Source organism: Nematolebias whitei, chromosome 6, assembly GCF_014905685.2.
Source record: "Nematolebias whitei isolate Nwh7 chromosome 6, NemWhi1, whole genome shotgun sequence".
NCBI classification, from domain to species: Eukaryota; Metazoa; Chordata; class Actinopteri; order Cyprinodontiformes; family Rivulidae; genus Nematolebias; species Nematolebias whitei.
The window spans coordinates 18427172-18445119 of NC_056503.1; the positions used below are offsets into that span (position 1 = coordinate 18427172).

General features: G+C 43.4%; 1 protein-coding gene across 1 annotated transcript in view; it reads left to right on the plus strand.

The window, feature by feature from the left end:
• The first annotated feature begins 6812 nt into the window (after positions 1 to 6812).
• Positions 6813 to 17948, plus strand: part of LOC119411562 — a 50613-nt gene continuing 39477 nt past the window's right edge. The window contains exons 1-2 of the mRNA XM_037678516.1: positions 6813 to 6833; positions 6910 to 6976. Coding sequence (XP_037534444.1) covers positions 6922 to 6976 — 55 coding nt within the window. The 5' untranslated portion in view covers positions 6813 to 6833; positions 6910 to 6921. The remainder of the gene's footprint in view (positions 6834 to 6909; positions 6977 to 17948) is intronic.

Sequence of the window (17948 nt, forward strand, 5' to 3'; positions counted from 1 at the left end):
GTGCTTCTGTAAAAGTCTAGTTCAACTTACCCCAGAAGAGGTACCTACGTCTTTCACTGCTAAAGTATTTGAAGAGTCCAACCTCAATGGTGGGTGACAGGTGCAAACGAGCTGCAAACGGCTAAACGTACAGCAAACAGTTAAAATGTGCTGCAACCCCATGAATGACGTGATGACGATGTTTTGTACTCCAAAACCAAAAAAAAAAAAACGCAACAGAAAAAGTCTTCAATCACAGAAAATAGATGAAGACACAATCAAAAAATAAAACGAATGCAATGGAAAAAATGCTGCAAATACCAAAAACACTAAAAACACCAAAACAACTTTAAGTAAGTAACGTGATTGTAGGTTTTATGACCCAAATTAGGCAGACTGAAGAGACTCAGACACAAGTTAACAAAAAGTGTTTGTTTATTTACAGTTCAGCAAGCTGGGGCTATAGCTGTGGGAGGAAAGAGGAGACACTGTGAGTATGGTTGACTCCTGAGTATCCAAGTTGCAGATATTGTGATATGGATCTCTTACTGTTTGTTGTATTTAAGATTTTGTCAAAGATGGGGAGGTACCAGGTCCAGGGGATCCAAATGGAGAGGGGTATGAGAACCATAGGTGAGTATTGCAAGATTGGATGATGGCTTTGTGAAGTTTGAGTTGAGTTCCAGCTGAGTTTAATATTTTCTGATAAAAGAGATCCAAACGATGCCGGAGAGCCAGGAGGTTGTTGGGAAGACATGGCAGAACAGAACTAGACAGACAGGCAAAAAATCAAAGTTAGACAAATCTTTCTTTAGTTTTCAGGTTCAGGCTGTCGCTCAAATTACCCAGGGTAATAAATGCTCCAGCGTAGGTTGAATGTCTGGCAGATGTTTAAGTAGAGTGGAGATGCTGGTCGTTAATCAGGTGCAGGTGAGGTGATTAGATGATTTGCAGCTGTGGGTGGAACTGGAGGTGACAGGAAACTGGAAATCCCACAGTACCCCCCTCTCAAGTATCTCCTCTTGGCAATTGTTTTTTATGGTGCTCCTTCTAAAAGTTAATAATCAATGCGGGTTACAAGATGAAGGACCTAGGAACCCAAGAGCGTTCCTCTGGGCCATAGCCTTCCCAGTCAACTAAATATTTGAAACCCTGACCCCTGCGTCGGACGTCAAGGAAACGTTGCACCGAGAATGCAGGGTGGTCGTCAATCAGACGGGGGTAGTGGAGGGAGGTCGGTAGGGGGGTTCAGAGGGCTGGTGGAAACGGTTTGATTTAATAAACATGAAATGTGGGATGGATTCTCATAGAATGGGTTAATTTGAGGCTTACTGCTGATGGGTTGATGATCTTAATTATGGGAAAGAGACCAATGAACTTGGGGGCCAATTTCCTGGGAGTATCTTTCAGATTAATGTCCTTGATGGACAACCATACCTTTTGGCCCAATTGGTATTTTGGCGCGGCAGATCGATCACGGTCAGCAAACCGCTTGTTTTGCTCAGCTGTTCGAAGAAGGGCTGCTTTCGTCTGGCGCCAGACCTTGCGACATCAACAGAGATGGTGCTGAACAGAGGGAACAGAAATGTCAGATTCCTGAGCAGGAAACGGAGGTGGTGAATATCCCACGGAGGCCTCAAAGGGGGAAAGGCCTGTTGCTGAGGATGTTTGTGAGTTGTGTGCATATTCAACCCAGGGTAGATGTAGGCTCCCAGGTTGTTGGGTTGTTCTCAATTACACACCGTAAAGCAGCTTCCAGGTCTTGATTGCACCTTTCGGTTTACCTGTTGGACTGAAGGTGGTACCATGAGGTCAAACTGGAGGTGCCTCCCAGGGCCTGGCAGAAAGCTTTCCATACTTGTGATATAAACTGGGGACCTCTGTCTGAAACAATATCCTGGGGTATGCCATGTAGGTGAAAAACATGTTTGATAAGGATGTGTGTGTTGTCTCTGATGCTGAAGGAAGCTTTACAAGTGGTATGAAGTGGGCGGCCTTGAAAAAGCGATCAATTATGGTACAGACAACCGAATTACCTTCAGATATGGGCAGATCCATGACGAAATCGAGTGTGATGTGTGACCAAGGTCGTCCGGGTAAAGGTAGAGGAAGGAGTAGACCCGCCAGGGATTGGTTATTGTTCTTGTTACGGGCACACATGGAACATGCTGCCACATACTCCTTGACATCTCTGTCCATATTGGGCCACCAAAAATGTCTCTTTGTCAGGAGAAGCATGTGTTTCGTGCCTGGGTGACAAGAAATCTTTGCAGAGTGAACCCAGTGCAGAACCTTACTTGTCATAGTACCCAGAACGAAGAGTCTTCCGGGAGGGCCGGTGCCATGATCTGGATCTCTCTTGAGCTTCACGGATCTCTTTCTCTATGGCCCAAGTCAAAACTCCCACTGTGCAGAATTGGGGAAGAATCCTTTCTGGAGTGCTGGATTCTTCTGTAGAAGAGAACTGGCGAGAAAGAGCATCGGGTTTGATATTCCAGGTGCTAGGAATGTATGATATGGAAAAGTTGAACCTGCCAAAAGACCAATGAGCCTGGCGTGCATTAAGTCTCTTGGCCCCCTGAATGTAGGCCAAGTTCTTGTGATCTGTCCAGATAATAAATGGTAATTCTGCTCTTTCCAGCCAGTGTCTCCACTCTTCCAACGCCATCTTGATGGCTAACAATTCATGGTTGCCCACATCGTAGTTTCTCTCAGCAAGCGATAATCGACGGGAGAAGAACGCACAGGGATGCATCTTACCATCCTCTGAAAATCTTTGAGAGAGGACTGCTCCCACCCCAGTATTCGATGCGTCTACCTCAATTATGAATTGTCGGTGGAAGTCAGGGTGAGACAAATTGGGGGGCCGATCAGAAGAGCCGTTTTAACTCTTGAAAAGTGTCTTCTGCCTCTTGGGACCAGATGAATTTCCGTACAGATGAGGTAAGTTGTGTGAGTGGTATAGCTATTTTACTGTAGTTCTTGATGAACCGCCGGTAGATACTGGAAAACCCCAGGAAGCATTGCAGTTGTTTGCTGTCCTGAGGTGTACCCCACTCCGTCACAGCCTTGATTTTTTTCTGGATCGGAACAAACCTGTCCTTTTTCAAAAATAAAGCCCAAGAAGGTTATGGAGGACATGTGACACTCACATTTCTCCACCTTAATGAACAGTTAATGTTCTAGTAGACTTTGAAGGACGGCCTCAACATGTTTTGTGTGTTGGTTGGCATCCTTGGAGTAAATCAGAATGTTGTCAAGGTATACAAACACACACACACATTTAAAAAAAATCTCTCAGGACATCGTTAATGAGGTTTGAAAAATGGCAGGTGCATTGGTTAATCCGAAGGGCATGACAAGATGTTCGAAATGTCCCAAAATGGGTCTTAAATGCTGTTTTCCATTCATATCCCCTCCCAGATCCTCACCAAGTGGTAAGCGTTACGCAAGTCCAACTTAATAAATATAGTGGCATCCTGAAGCTATTTGTAAACTGAGTTGATCAACAGTAAGGGCTATTTGTTTTTCACAGTTATTTGATTTAACCCTCTAAAATCTATGCAGGGTCTCAGGGTTTCGTCTTTCTTTGCGATAAAGAATAACTCTGCACCGACAGGTGAGGTAGAGGGGTGTATGATGCCAGTCTTTAGTGATTCCTCTATGTATTGTCTTATCGTCGCCGTTTTTGGACCTGATAGGTTGTACAATCTGCTTCAGGGCAGAGGGGCCCCAGGAAGAAGATCTATGGGACAATCATAGAGTCTATGAGGGGGTAGAGAGATGGCCTTGTGTTTGCTAAAAACCGGGGCTAGTTTACGATATGCAAGGGGTATTTTGGAGAGATCAATCTCCTCCAGAACATGCGATAAGAATTACCCTGGAGAAATGGCAGAACATAAACATTCAACTGAACAGGTTTCCCCCCCACCTCTCAATTCGGTTCTCTCTCCAGTTAATTATAGGGTTTTGTACTTTTGGCCAGGGATAACCCAAAATGAGTTGAGGTTTAGAAGACTCAAATTCAAATATACTTTATTAATCCCAGAGGGAAATTATTTGTTGTAGTAACTCGTTATCCTCGTTTCATTAAGAGATGTTAAAGATACTGATGGCTGTAGACAGGAAGGATCTCTTGTAAAGGTCCATCCCACAGTGGATCCTAATAAACTGGCTGCAGATGCCGTCTGATCCGTCCACCCAGACTCGACTGGCCTCTCGGTTTCCCCGGGCTGTAGGAACGCCCGAATGCCGGGCAGAACTCCTCCCAGAGCGATAGCCACTCCTCCCAGCAGTCTGCCGAGCTCCTCTTCACTGCGGACAGCCAACTGTAGGTGCCGAGGGATGATCCTGTCCTTCCGCTGTCATGAGCGAAATACAAAATACAAATACAAAGAACTCAACCTTTTCATGATGATTTCCAGAGAGGACCAAGTGCAAAGCGTGAGTCTTGAGAGATAGAGGAAATTGTCTGACCTGTGAGAGCTGCATCGTTGATCAGCTGGTTCAGGGAGACGGTCAGGATATTTAGTTGTTTAACCAGGTTCAGGCTAGGGCTGGGCGATATGAGGAAAATCTAATATCCCGATATTATTTTGCTATATCACAATACACGATATATATCACGATATTAATAAATAATCTCCAGTGTTACTTTAAACTAGTATTTAAAATTGCACTGGTGTACTCTATTCAAACAGACCATTGATGTTTTTTTTAATTGAATACAAAATCAGAATAAGTTTAAAATGTTTTATTGTAACCAATCAGTTGCACACAAATCATGTTCTTCAGTAATGAAATTAGTACCACTGTCTCTTACTGTAGTCAACACTATACCTTTAATAAACAAGCAAAAAAAGTACACCAAGCACAAATTCACAATGAAAAATAAACTAGTTGTCTGAAAAAAAAAGGTGCTTGTTAGTGCTTTTTGCATAAAAATTGTAAAATCAATTTTGTTACTGCGTCAGTGATTTCTCTCCACTTTGTACTTTTTGTGTCATACGGGATGGCTTTGGCAAACGAAGAAGCTAGTGTCATCTGCTTCACAGCTGTATCATTTAACGTTTTCTTTGTTGTGTGGGGAGACGTGGACATACGGAGTTTACAACATTCTTCATTTTGCAGTGGATGACTTCTTAGGTGGTGAAATAAATTTGTGGTACTGCTTCCTTTCGTGGCAATGGTTTTACGACACGTTTTGCAAATTACCGCATTTTGTTCGACATCCTCCTTGTAAAATCCAAACCACTGCCAGATTATTGATCCAGTGCTGTTTCTCTTCGGAACTAGTTCATTGGACTCTTCAGTTATCGTCTCATTCACCCGCTCACCTGAATCTCCCGCAGTCGCCATATTTTTTCCTCTCTCCAAGTCCATATGCGCATGCTCCGCACAGCGTGTCATGCGGAACATTTTCAGGTTGGGAGGGGCAGGGAGTAGTGATGCATTTGTTGCGTGTCGGATAAACGAAACTCACAGTGAATTTGATGCGGAAAGCGTATTATTTGAATGGCAATTTATACTCAATGGTTGCGATAGAGCCATTTTAACCATCGTAAATTGAAAAACTCGAGGTACATCGAGTATATTCGATACATCGCCCAGCCCTAGTTCAGGCTAATGAGATTCTGTTCAGCTCTAGGAACTATTAGTGCCTGAGTAGGAAAATTAACATTATCAACACACAGAATAGCTGGTAAACAGAAATTTTTGTCAGGATAAGAAGTTAATTTACCCACCACTATCTCCTGGTTTAATGGTGGTGTTTTCCTTTTAAATGGAGCTGGCATGAATGCATGTAGCAGCCCTCCTGTCCACAGTACATGCACATGCAGGCGTTGGTTGCAATCCTCTGTTGCTTTTCCTTGGGAGACAGTTTTGTCTTGCATCGGCTCCTGTTCTGAGGTAGTAATGGGTGGGGACCAAAAAACACTTCCGGTTGCAAGGTAATCACGGGATTTGTATTCTTTTTCCATGGCCCACTCTCAGTTTCGATTATTCGAATAGCAAGGCTAATTAGCTTCTCTAAGTCTTGTGGGGTCTCGTGGGTAGCGATCTGGTCTCTGATCTTGTTGTTCAATGTGTGTAGAAAAGCGCCTTTCATCGCGGTTTTACCCCATCCGGACTCTTCCTCGATAATCCGGAAGCGATGGAGAACTCGGAGACAGATCTTGAGCCTTGGGAGAGAGTGAATAATCTTTAAATGGCTTCTTCCTGTAACAACAGATGGTCGAAAGCTCGACGGAACTCCTGATTGAAGGAAGCGTATGGAAAAGAATGAATGGGTCGAGACCGAAGATGAGCGTGCACCCACCGTAGAGCTTCGCCCTTGAGAGAACTGTGTAAGCGATTTGGGAGGCATCAGAAGCGTAAGTGACAGGGGCTCGACAGAAAGCAAGGTCACATTGTAACAAAAAGCCCCCGAACAGTTTGGGGTTACCTTCAAATAGTTCGGATGGGCGGATGTCTGGTTCTCTGATGACGGTTGTATTAGAGCTCAGAGCCGGGGTGGGTTTGGGTTGGAATGGAGGTGCTGGATCCTTAGGAGCTAAGGCCATGGCAGAGGAAAGGAGCATCCCACACAGCTTTCTTTGTTGGGCAAGGATTTGTTGAAGAGTACGATCAAGTTTATCAGTGCGTTCATTCTGTGATCGTAATGCTTGGCTAATCTGATTCTCGTCAGTCATGCCCTGAGGGTCTGTATGGCTGGAGCATTCTAACATAATTGTAGGTTTTATTACCCAAAGTAGGCAGACTTAAGAGACTCAGACACAAGTTAACAAAAAGTGTTTGTTTATTTACAGTGCAGCAAGCTGGGGATATAGCTGTGGGAGGAAAGAGGAGACACTGTGAGTATGGTTGATTCCTGAGTATCCAAGTTGCAGATATTGTGATATGGATCTCTTACTGTTTGTTGTATTGTAGATTTTGTCAAAGATGGGGAGTTACCAGGTCCAGGGGATCCAAGTCGAGGGATATGAGAACCAGAGAGGTGAGTATTGCAAGATTGGATGATGGCTTTGTGAAGTCCTAGTTGAGTTCCAGCTAAGTTGAATATTTTCTGATAAAAGAGATCCAAACAACGCCGGAGAGCCAAGAGGTTGTTGGGGAGACACGGCAGAGCAGAACTGGACAGACAGGCAAAAAAATGAAGGTTAGGCAAATCTTTCTTTAGTTTTCAGTTTCAGGCTGTCGCTCAAATTACCCAGGGTAATCAATGCTCCAGCGTAGGTTGAATGTCTGGCAGATGTTTAAGTAGAGTGGAGAAACTGGTCGTTAATCGGGTGCAGGTGAGGTGATTAGATGAATTGCAGCTGTGGGTGGAACTGGAGGTGACAGGAAACTGGAAATCCCACAGTAAGAAATGCAACAAACTCCAAAAAACGGAAATGCACCAGACTACTGGGGGGTCTTGACCACCAAGTCACATGGGACCACCAGACCCCTTGTAAATACATTTTACCTGAGCGGCCACTTTTTAAAATTATAATACTTTTATAGTATGCAATGATGCATAAAATATCTCAAGTAAAGAGAGGTTTTGGTAATGTAAGGAAACAAAAATTTGCTGTTTTTAAAGATAACGGCAGAAAATTAAACATTGGCAAGATGATGGCTTTAAATCATGTAATTTTCTATTTCATAGGAGAACCAGAGATATATTAAGATAAACATGAAAAAAGAGCATTAGATAATTTTGTCACAATATGAAATTGTAATTGGAGGGTAAGGTTATCAAAACAGTTAGTCCAGCTAAGAAGATCTGGCACATTTCTAAGATCTGCCAATGTAAAAAAGAAACACTCCCAATAATTTTAGTGAATAGTATGTGTCTATATCACTGATTTTAGTGTTTGGAAAAGTCTAATAGCTCTCATCAATTTACAAAACAGGCACATTTTTAAAACTATATTTCTAAATATTTTCAACCAATTTCATTAATCTTTATGTTAAACTTTTACTACTTAATGCCAATATATTAAGGATACATTTGAACAGAAAATGTTTTTTGAGATATCTTGTTACTTTACTTAGCCAAAAAAGTGATGTTTAAGATTTTGCCATTATTTATTGGGTGTACCATCCTCAAGACAATTTCAGGCCCAGTGCTCCTTTTTTTGTACAACCAGGCTAAAAATAATCGGAAAGCATTTCTCTTTAAAATAAAATAGGTTAATGCTTTAAGTACTCTGCACATTAAACTCCTAATATAAGCCACTTTTTGTGCCAGTGGCTGCTCATCTGTAATGTATTTACAGGGGTCTGGGCCCATATTACCCCCTAGTGGTCTGGTGCACTTCCAATTTTTGGAGTGAGTTTGCAGCATTTTGTACTTGCAGTTGTTTTGGTGTTTTTAATGTTTTTGGTATTTGCAGCATTTTTCCTTTGCATTCATTTTTTTGGTTGAATGTTTCTTCTACTTTCTGTGATTGCAGGTTTTTCCTTTTGCGGCATTTTTCTGTTGCATTTTTTTATTTATTTAGGAGTTTGCATCATTCATGTGTTTTCAATGTGTTTTAACTGTTTGTTGTGCGTTTACACATGTCGGCCACTATGCGTACGCCTCTCATCTTATCTGACAAAATGTATTCAGTTAGGGCGTAAGGATCAAAATCTCATATGTAATTTGCCCAAGTAAGTATTTAGTACTAAAGTTGTTTTGTTTGTGTATGTTTGTGTGTGTGTGTGCGCGCGCATGAGTGCGCGCACGCGCGTGTGCAAATGCAAGTAAATGTTAATATAGAAGTTTAACTGGAAATGACAGATTTGTGTTAATTTTATGAAGACAAATATTAATTACGTTATCAGTGGAAACCAGCAGAATTCTGCTATCATCTAGTCTTTGTTTATGTCACACTTGTCTGAATACTCTGTACATATTTAAGAATTGCTGCAATGTAGTGTTTGAAGGCAAAAACACCTCCTTTATCTTGTCAGTTCCTGAAATTGGTACCAGTTTTAAATGTTTAGTGCATATATAGAAAACCTAATAATTTAAAATACCACTCATCTTATGATTGTTGTACTTTCACAGAACATTAAACAAGAGAGAATGTTTCTGTTGTATGTTCAAATGTCTCTTTAAAAGTCACCTACTAGTCAATCCAGCTGGTGCACAGTTTTTTCTTACAATCTTGAGCTACAGTTCTGTCAGTCTGTAGCTGGAGCTTGGCTCTCCTCGTCTTAACCATAATGTGTGTTGGGTATAAATTCAGAATTTGATTTTTTTTTTCTCAGTTTTTGCATAAAATTGTGCTTTAATACTATATTAAAATAGAAAACTTTTTTAAAAATTATACTGTAAAATCAAAATGTACACCCTGGCGCACAATAATCTTCATATTTTTACATTGCTTACATTTTATAAAGCATTTCTACTTTATATTTAACTAGATAACCTCTAGGGGGTGCTACTTCTTCACACATGGAGAACAAATCACGTTCTTCCTGTTTACACACCTGGTTGTTTTCAGCCTTGCAGGAACAAACGGCACATCTCTGCACAAAGATGACAGTATGAGCTTTTCATTATGAAGTGTTATAAAGTTTGTTTTATGACTTAGCATGTATCTAAACAAAGTAGGTTGTGATAAGCATCAGTAATGAATACTTCATGAAACTGCTTTAAGCTTTATGTATATACACATTTTTCCAACAGCTTTTACAAAGAATATAAAAGCTGCAATAAAGTTAATATACAAATATTTCCGTTCATCCATCGTATTTCTTAGTTCATGTCTTGGATCTTATTACTGTTCTTCTTTACAATTTGTATTTTTGTTGGCTGTAACTGGGACTCTGTGTACATAGTTTAATTCCACCTCATGTATAACATGTGATGTAAATGACAATAAAGACACTTTGACCTTGACCTAAAAAAGTAATTGACTGATTAGAACATTTAGTATTTAATATATATATATATATATATATATATATATACAGACAAAAATATAAAAGTTATGTACAAATTAAACTGAAATTAAAAGAAAACATGAATACAAATAACATAATTCGATAACCGATTCAGGTAGAATAAACATTTTTGAAACTAATACTTACAGTTTGTAATATACTGTATGTTAGAACATAGTAAAGCACTTCCAGTGCACAGCAGGTAGAAAAATTAGCATAAAATTACAAAGCTTGTGCATAAACTACTGTATATGTCTCATTTTAAAAATCAAATCAAAGTGATCAGAAATTAGTTTGTCACAAACTGATCCCTTTCTCGGACTGATTGGTGCATCCAAATGCAGCGCAGCCATGGTAACCCAATCAACCTACAAAGGGTTTATTTAAGTATACATTAATAAATATTAATCTATCATACCACACAGAAAATATAGGGATATGTACAATTACTCGGTAAACTTTTCTCTTGTTCCACCCTCAACATTTCAATTAGTATTTGTAATTTTCTTCCAATTATTTCTTGTGTTTGTTTGTGTATGATCGAACAGTGCATACGAAGACAGTCCGAGCTTTGTGGATTTACTCATTTATAAACCTGTGGGAACACCACCTGACAGAGCAAAAAAAAAAAAGGACAATATAAACATTATAAACAACCTAAAAAGCTCTGAGGTGTGTTAGTATCTACACAGTAATAAGGTCGGTGGCATTTTGTTATAAGAAGTGGGACACAATCTTGAAGCAGAGACAGTCGAAGCCTTAAAACGTCCTCCATCACCAAGCCTGGGTGTTCGTTTCAACATCAGGTGTAATACAAGCAGGTTGTTCATGCATTGTAGGGAAAGGCAGGCCTTCCAGCCACACTGCTGCAATACTGTGGAATAAATGCTGAAAATTGTTTTATTTTTATTAATTACTTTAATTGCTTGACCTGGCCCAATTCCGATTTGGCTGGGCGGGCCATAATGTGTGTGTGTGTGTGTTTGTGCCTAATGTGCCGACCGACCGGTCTCGGGTTTTGATGCGGTTTTATGAATCATACTGCACGTTATAAAATTGTGTTAATATACTTGTAGAGGAGGAAGCTTCAGTTTATATGTTGAGAGGATGAAGAAAGAAAGAAGAGTGCAGCATGTTAATCAGATTGTGAAGAGATCACTGCCGCTGGGGGCATTGTGCAATAGTTGCGCACGTGGGCTCGGACTTCTATGATGCGATTTTAGAACCATAGCACAACTATATAAGAATGCACAATATAAAATTGTGTTAATCTAGTTGTTGAGGAGGGCAGCACGGTGGTAACCATCCAGGTTAGAGAAATAAGTTGCCCTTGCTTCTTTAACTGCATTGTTAAAAGAGGTTAAAATATCCTTTAAAAACAGAAGATGCACCTGTAGATTAGTTTTCTTCCACAAATGTTCAATTTTTCTGCAAGAATGCTTTAAACATCGAATGCTGTCATTTATCCACGGTGTGGGGTTAGAGACAGGCAATGACCTCTTTTTGATAGGGCAAATATTGTCTAAAACGTTGGTTACGTACTATAACCCCAGATTCTATGAGTATATGCGTAGCCCTTTAAGGCTGTCACTGATGGGTTTATTCCGATACACGAAGCATCACACTGAAAAATTTAGTCCACGCCCACCTGCTGTGTGGGCCCCACCCGGTCCGTATAAATTACGTTAAGAGCGGGTAATCGGCTCCCAAATAGCTTTTTCTTCAGCCATTTAGGAGCCAGTGAGGCCCGACGCTTAAAGGGCTACGCCTATACTCGTAGAATCTGGGGTTACAGTACGTAACCAACGTTCTATTTCGTATAGGCTTCGCCCTTTAAGGCTGTCGCTGATGGGTTAAGGGTGAAGCAGATGTGGTCCTCTCTTCACTGGGTCCATTCGAACACCGTATGAAGCAGAAGCTTGCCCAAAAAACGTCTTGCCACTCAGTTCCCCATGTACATAATTACGCATTGCGTAATTATGTGTGCCATGCACAGACACATGTTGTGTAACTATGCGTTCTGAATGCATGAACGCCCCGGAAAAATTTTCAACGGGGAGGGAAAAGTGCTGAAAGGAGCCATGAACCAACCGGTTTACGGCTGAACAGTATGAACAGATTAATAATAACAGGAGAGCTGATTATTAATCAAATGAACTGATTGGTAACAATAGTCATGAACTGATTAGTGACAATAGAACCAAAATAACAATCACAAATTGTGACTGGTAACAACATCTCACACTGTAATGCATGCAGACGGATGTGAGTTAAACAGAGTTCCATTCCAGAGGCTCAAATGGAGCTTTGATCAGGGCTCGCAGGACCAGCGTTAAATCCCACTGTGGAGCAAGTGGGTGTGTGAAACAGGCCTGCGTCTTTGTACACCTTTTAGAAAATGCTTCATCAGCGGATGATTAAAAGCTGTTTTGTCTTTGTGGCAGGAAGAGATGGCTGCAGCGTACGTTAATCGTGATGGACGCCAAATTTCTATCCATCAGCTGTTACAGAAAAGAAAATGCATCGCCTAGTGGACATGAGGTGGCCTCTGCACCTTTCTCTGTACACCAGCGCTGAAAAACTGTTCACTTGATGTGTACAGCGCTGTGGTAGATGCAGCACGTGAATCCTGAATTGTGCGCACTACATCCTGTGGGAGACCCATCCCTTCTAAGCGGGTCCGCTCAGCGGCCAGACCCACAGGTGCTGGCCTATTTCTGGGTAACTCCTGATCGCTCCTCCCACCTGGAAGAGAGCGTCCTCCCTCCACGGCAGTTTCCACAGGCACCCTGATAGCAGGCGTCACAGGACTGGGAACCATGGTGCATTCACGCGCTCGTGGGCCACCAGGAGAGCTGTCAATCTCTCCTCCTGAACTCTGTTCAAGAACCGTAAAATCAAAGGAGGTGAAGGAAACGCATAAAGAAGCGTTTTGGGCCATGGGCTGTGGGCAACGCGTCCACACCCAGCAGTGGTTCGTCTCGTGGGCTCAGAGTAAACCATAGTTGACACTGAGCGTTTTCTCGTGTCGCAATTAGGTCCACGGCTGCTTTGCCAAATTTCTGCCACATCTGAGCCATCAGGTCTAGATGGAGAGTCCAGTCCCCGTGATGTGGGCCACCCCTGGCCATCACATCTGCCCCTTTGTTCAGAACACCAGGACTGTACACTGCTCTGATGGAGAGCAGATTTAGGAGTGCCCAACACGGTAGTTTTTGCGCAATGTGTAACATCTGGGCTGAGCACACACCCCCTGCCGGTTTATGTACGCAGCAGTCACCTTGTTGTCTGTGTGAATCAAAACGTGTTGATTCTGCAGCACAGGAGCAAATTGTTGAATCACGTTCAGAACCATGCGACACTCCAAAAACATTTATGTGGGCTGATGTGTGATGGGGCCACAGCGCCCCTACAGCTTGAGATAGGCATGTCTCCCCCCAACCTGACAGTGACGCGTCTGTGAAGACTGACACGTGTGACGTGGGTCTGCTGACGGGGACTCCCTCCGACAGAACCAGGGTGTTTTCCCAGTGTCAGAGGTCTACTCTCACAGAGGGAGGAACAACGATCATCCATCTCTTTTGTTTTACTGGATCCACATACAGACGCGCAAACCACCTCTGGATGTGTCTCATGTGTAGTAAACCCAGCGGAACCCCTGTGTGAGCTGATGACATCGTTCCTAACAGCTTCATGGCGGAAACAGCTGTTATCACTCTGCCAGGTCTTACGTGGCGGAGCTGGTCTTTTAGAGTGTCAATTCTCGTTTGTGATAAACGAGCCCTCATGGTGGTTGAGTTTAGCTCCACTCCCAGATAAACAATTGTCTGGGCCGGGAGAATCGAGCTTTTCTTCAAATTTATGGCGAAGCCCAAATTTAACAGGTGTGATGTCAGCACCTGAGCCTGCATTGCTGTTTCCTGTCTGGAGTGTGACAACAGCCGCAGGTCGAAAAGGTAAAACAAAACTCTCATCCCTGCTCTGTGTAACGGATGCAGGGCCGTCTCCACACACTTTTGAGAACGTACGAGGCGCGAGGGAATAACCGAACGGCAGCCTGTTCTACTGATATTTCATCCCTTGAAAGGAGAAATGCAGGAATTTCCTGTGTTTTGGGATGATCAGTATGTGCAAAGTAGGCGTCTTCAGGTCGATGGAAACAAACCAGTCGTTTCTCTGGATGTTGTCTAACAGCTGTCTGGTTGTCAACATGTGAAACGGTCTGTCCATGAACGCCCTGTTGAAAACTGACAGATCCAAAATAGGTCTTGTCCCTCCGGTCCGTTTGGGAACCAGGAAGTAATGTGAGTTAAAAACCCTGTGTTTTTCTCCCCATTGGGAACTTTGGAGATTACCTCTTTTACCAGAAGTTCTTGAACTTCTGCATTAAGGAATGAGATTGGTCTGGTGATGACAGGACCATCTCTAAAATTCCTCTGAACGGAGGGGGTCGGGTTGCAAATTGCAACGTGTAACCCTAGCTTAACAACCTGGCCATCCATCTGTCTGGCGAGCATGTTTTTAGCCACTCCGCGTAACGTTCGTGGAGTGGACGCGCGTTTAAAGCGTCATGTTTTGTACGGATGTCATCCAGTCCACCGCCTCGACCACCGTCATGTGTCGCGGGAATGTGTTCCATGTGACCCAAGGTGAGGCTTCTTGAAAGGGCTCTGAACGCACCTGTGTGCTGCGTTCGGACTGCGGGTCCACCTTGTGTTGAGGAGAAGCGTTTGACAGCTGATGATGCTGCTGGGCCGCGTGTTTGACGCCACTGCGGAGAAAAACGCGTGTCGCTCCTGCCGCGAGCAGGGTCCTGCGCTGGGCTCGCTTTGTGATCCCGCATTTATGCTGTCATGAGCGGACGGGTGCTGAGAAGCGGTGAACACGACTTCATCTACGCCGTGCCATTTGAGTGAAGGCTGCGAGCCCCGCGGGAGCACGCGTTTTCTTTGGTGGGACGCACGCCGCTCTCGCTGGGGAGAGATTCGTCACTGGGTTCGCTCAGCTGTCTCACGCTGATGCTGACGTGAGCGGCCGAGCGCTGAGGAGTGGTGAGTGAAGACTGCCCCCGCCGCGGCGACACGCGTTTGCTTCGGTGCGGCGCGTGTCGCTCTCGCTGAGAGCGAGGTCCTCCACCGACCCGACCTGCGGTCCCACATTTATGCCGATGTGAGCCGGTGATCGCCGGGGAGCTGTGTGTGCACCTTCATCAACGCAACGCCGTTTGGGTGAAGGCTGTTTGCGTCGCGCAAGTGCGCGTTTGACACCGCTTGGGTGAAGATCGTGCAGCTCGGGTTGACTACGAGTTATTTCGCTTACCATTGTGTTCTGTGAGCGTCTCGTCATGTCTGGAGCAACGATGAGTTTGAAAAACCTTTATTTAAGGACAGCGGCTTGTTTTTGTGGAGGATGTGTGCGCAGCCGCTGTGAGTTCATACGAGCTTACAGACTGACTAAAAACAGACACTTTGATCATTAAATTATGTTTTATTTCAACATTGTGTCATCTTTCCACACACCCTCCGCAGACCGTCATTTTGAATCTTTTCCCCCCTGAGCTCTGGGATTTGTTGGCCCAGGGCGCCGTCTGCTGGGGATCTCTGGAAAAACGTTGGACACTCTGTTGCCGGGATGAAGTGAGATGGTCTCTGACGGGCGGGGCTGCGGTGAAGCTCAGCGAGATGGCCGTGGAACGTCTTGCCACCAGCTCATTTCGTGTGGAGGATGTGAGAGGGAGCCACTGTCAGGTCATCCGAGCTGACAGACTGGCTAAAAATAGACACTTTCATCATTAAATGTTTTAAACCAAACTCGTGTCACCCTCACACACATCCTCCGCAAAAACCGTCATTTGCTCTGCCATTTGTTGTCCTAGAGCGCTATCTGTTGGCGGTCTCAGGGAAACGCTGAAAACTCCGTCCTCCGGCTGCGATGCGGGCTGGCAGACAGCAAAGAGGCGCACCAGTTGAGGATGACATCATCATCTTTGTGCAGAGGGAGCGTACGTCTCTTCCCGCCTCTGAACGTGTACGTCAGCAGCGTAACGTGTTGTTCGCTGCGGCCGTGTGAAACCCCATCACTGACATAACACTAAGCTTCGTCGTGAAATACAGGCTCTCTTGCTAAAACGCTAAAGGCAGTGCTCATGTTGCCTCTTCTCTCAAGCTGAACAACCCCCCCTCCCACACACACACACACACACACTCAAAAAATGTCTATACAAACAGCGCACAACTCAGAGGTCTTTTTTTTAATATTAAAATTTTCTTAACATTACAAACGTGTCTGCTAGGGACATTTCAAATGTGTTATGCTATGCTAGCAGCGTGCAATACAGGCACTCTAGCTTATAAGCTAAAGGCGCCTCTTCCCTCATGCTGAACGCCCCCCCTCCCCGCACAAAAACTGTTGGTACAAGCTGTGCTCACACATGTCTCCTCTCAATTTTTTAATAAATAATCCAAATAAAAATGCTCAATGACTTTTAGGGGTGAAGTTGATGGATCCGAGCCAAGAGTTGCCGGAACACAACGGGTCAAAATGAGAGTTTTTCCGGATCTTGTTCCAACAGGATCTGGCTCAAATTAACCACTGGGTGCACTGCATTCTAAAACTTGCGGTAATCAGTTCAAAGCATAAACACTGTGCACTTACCCCCCTAATGCAAATAAAATATACATACCACCAGAGGATCATAGCCAACAGTTGGAAATGTGGCCCTCGTTGACATTTTCTCTGGCCCCCAAGATGATGTGTTAAATGTAAAATGCTTTTATCACTTACATGTTTTTAATAATCTTTGACTATGATGTGGAAAGCACAACAAAAAACATCAAATGAGGCAAATCAATCTCTTGTTGAGGAACATGTGACTAAGAGAAGATGTTGGGTTTCTGACTTGAGTTATGTAGTTCCTGAAAAAGACCATTAGTTTGAACAAAGTTGTTAATTTTTGGCCCCCTTTTGTTAGTGAGTTTGACACCTCTGCTGTTAAGGCTTCCCAAACTTTAAAACACCACTGTGTGTGAATATAACGTTATAATTGTGCCTGATGTTCATGTTTTCAGTGTTCCCTGGCGATGCTCAGCAGATGGTGCAGATTAAAGAAGAAGCTCCTGAAGTACGGGTGCTTGGTTTGGACCAACAGGACCCAGAGACCCTCAACATTAAGGAGGAAGAGGAGGAACTGTGGAGCAGTCAAGAGAGAGAGCAGTTTTGTGTGAAAAAGGAGACTAATGACACTGGGTTTTCATTCACTGTTCCTTTGAAGTGTGAGGAAGATGAAGAGAAGCCTCTGTTTTTACAGCTTCATCAGTACCAAGTAAAAGAGGAAGATCTTACAACCAGCAGCTTAGCTGACCAGATCAATGCAGCAACTGGTGGAGAGGACTGTGGAGGAGCAGAAACTACAAAGAACCCAGATGATGAGAATGTGAATGACTCTGACTCTGTGCTGAAAGACTTATCAGACTCTGGGTCAGAACCTGAAGACGATGACAAAGACTGGAAGGAAAGCAGAGCTCCTGAGTCAGGCGTACACACTGTCAACAAATCTTGCAGCTTCACTGAGCATGGGAAACAATTTCACAAGACAAGACAGTCAATGATGTCTTCAAGTTCTTTGGTTATCAAGGAATGTTTTGAATTGAAGAAAACTGGAGGCTCAGTCAAGAAAAAGCAATCAACGAAGAACTCATTTAGTTGTAAAGACTGTGGAAAAGGATTTAAACACGAAAGTAATCTAAAAAGACACATGATAGTTCACACAGGACAGAAACCATTTACTTGTGATCTTTGTGGACACAGGTTTGGACAGAAGTCAAGTTTAAACACACACATGATAGTCCACACAGGACAGAAATCATTCGTTTGTGATCTTTGTGGAAACAGGTTTGGACAGAAGTCAAGTTTAAACACACACATGATAGTTCACACTGGACTGAAACCATTTGCTTGTGATTTCTGTGGACAAAGGTTTGGACTGAAGACAAATTTAAACACACACATGATAGTCCATACAGGACAGAAAGCATTTGTTTGTGATCTTT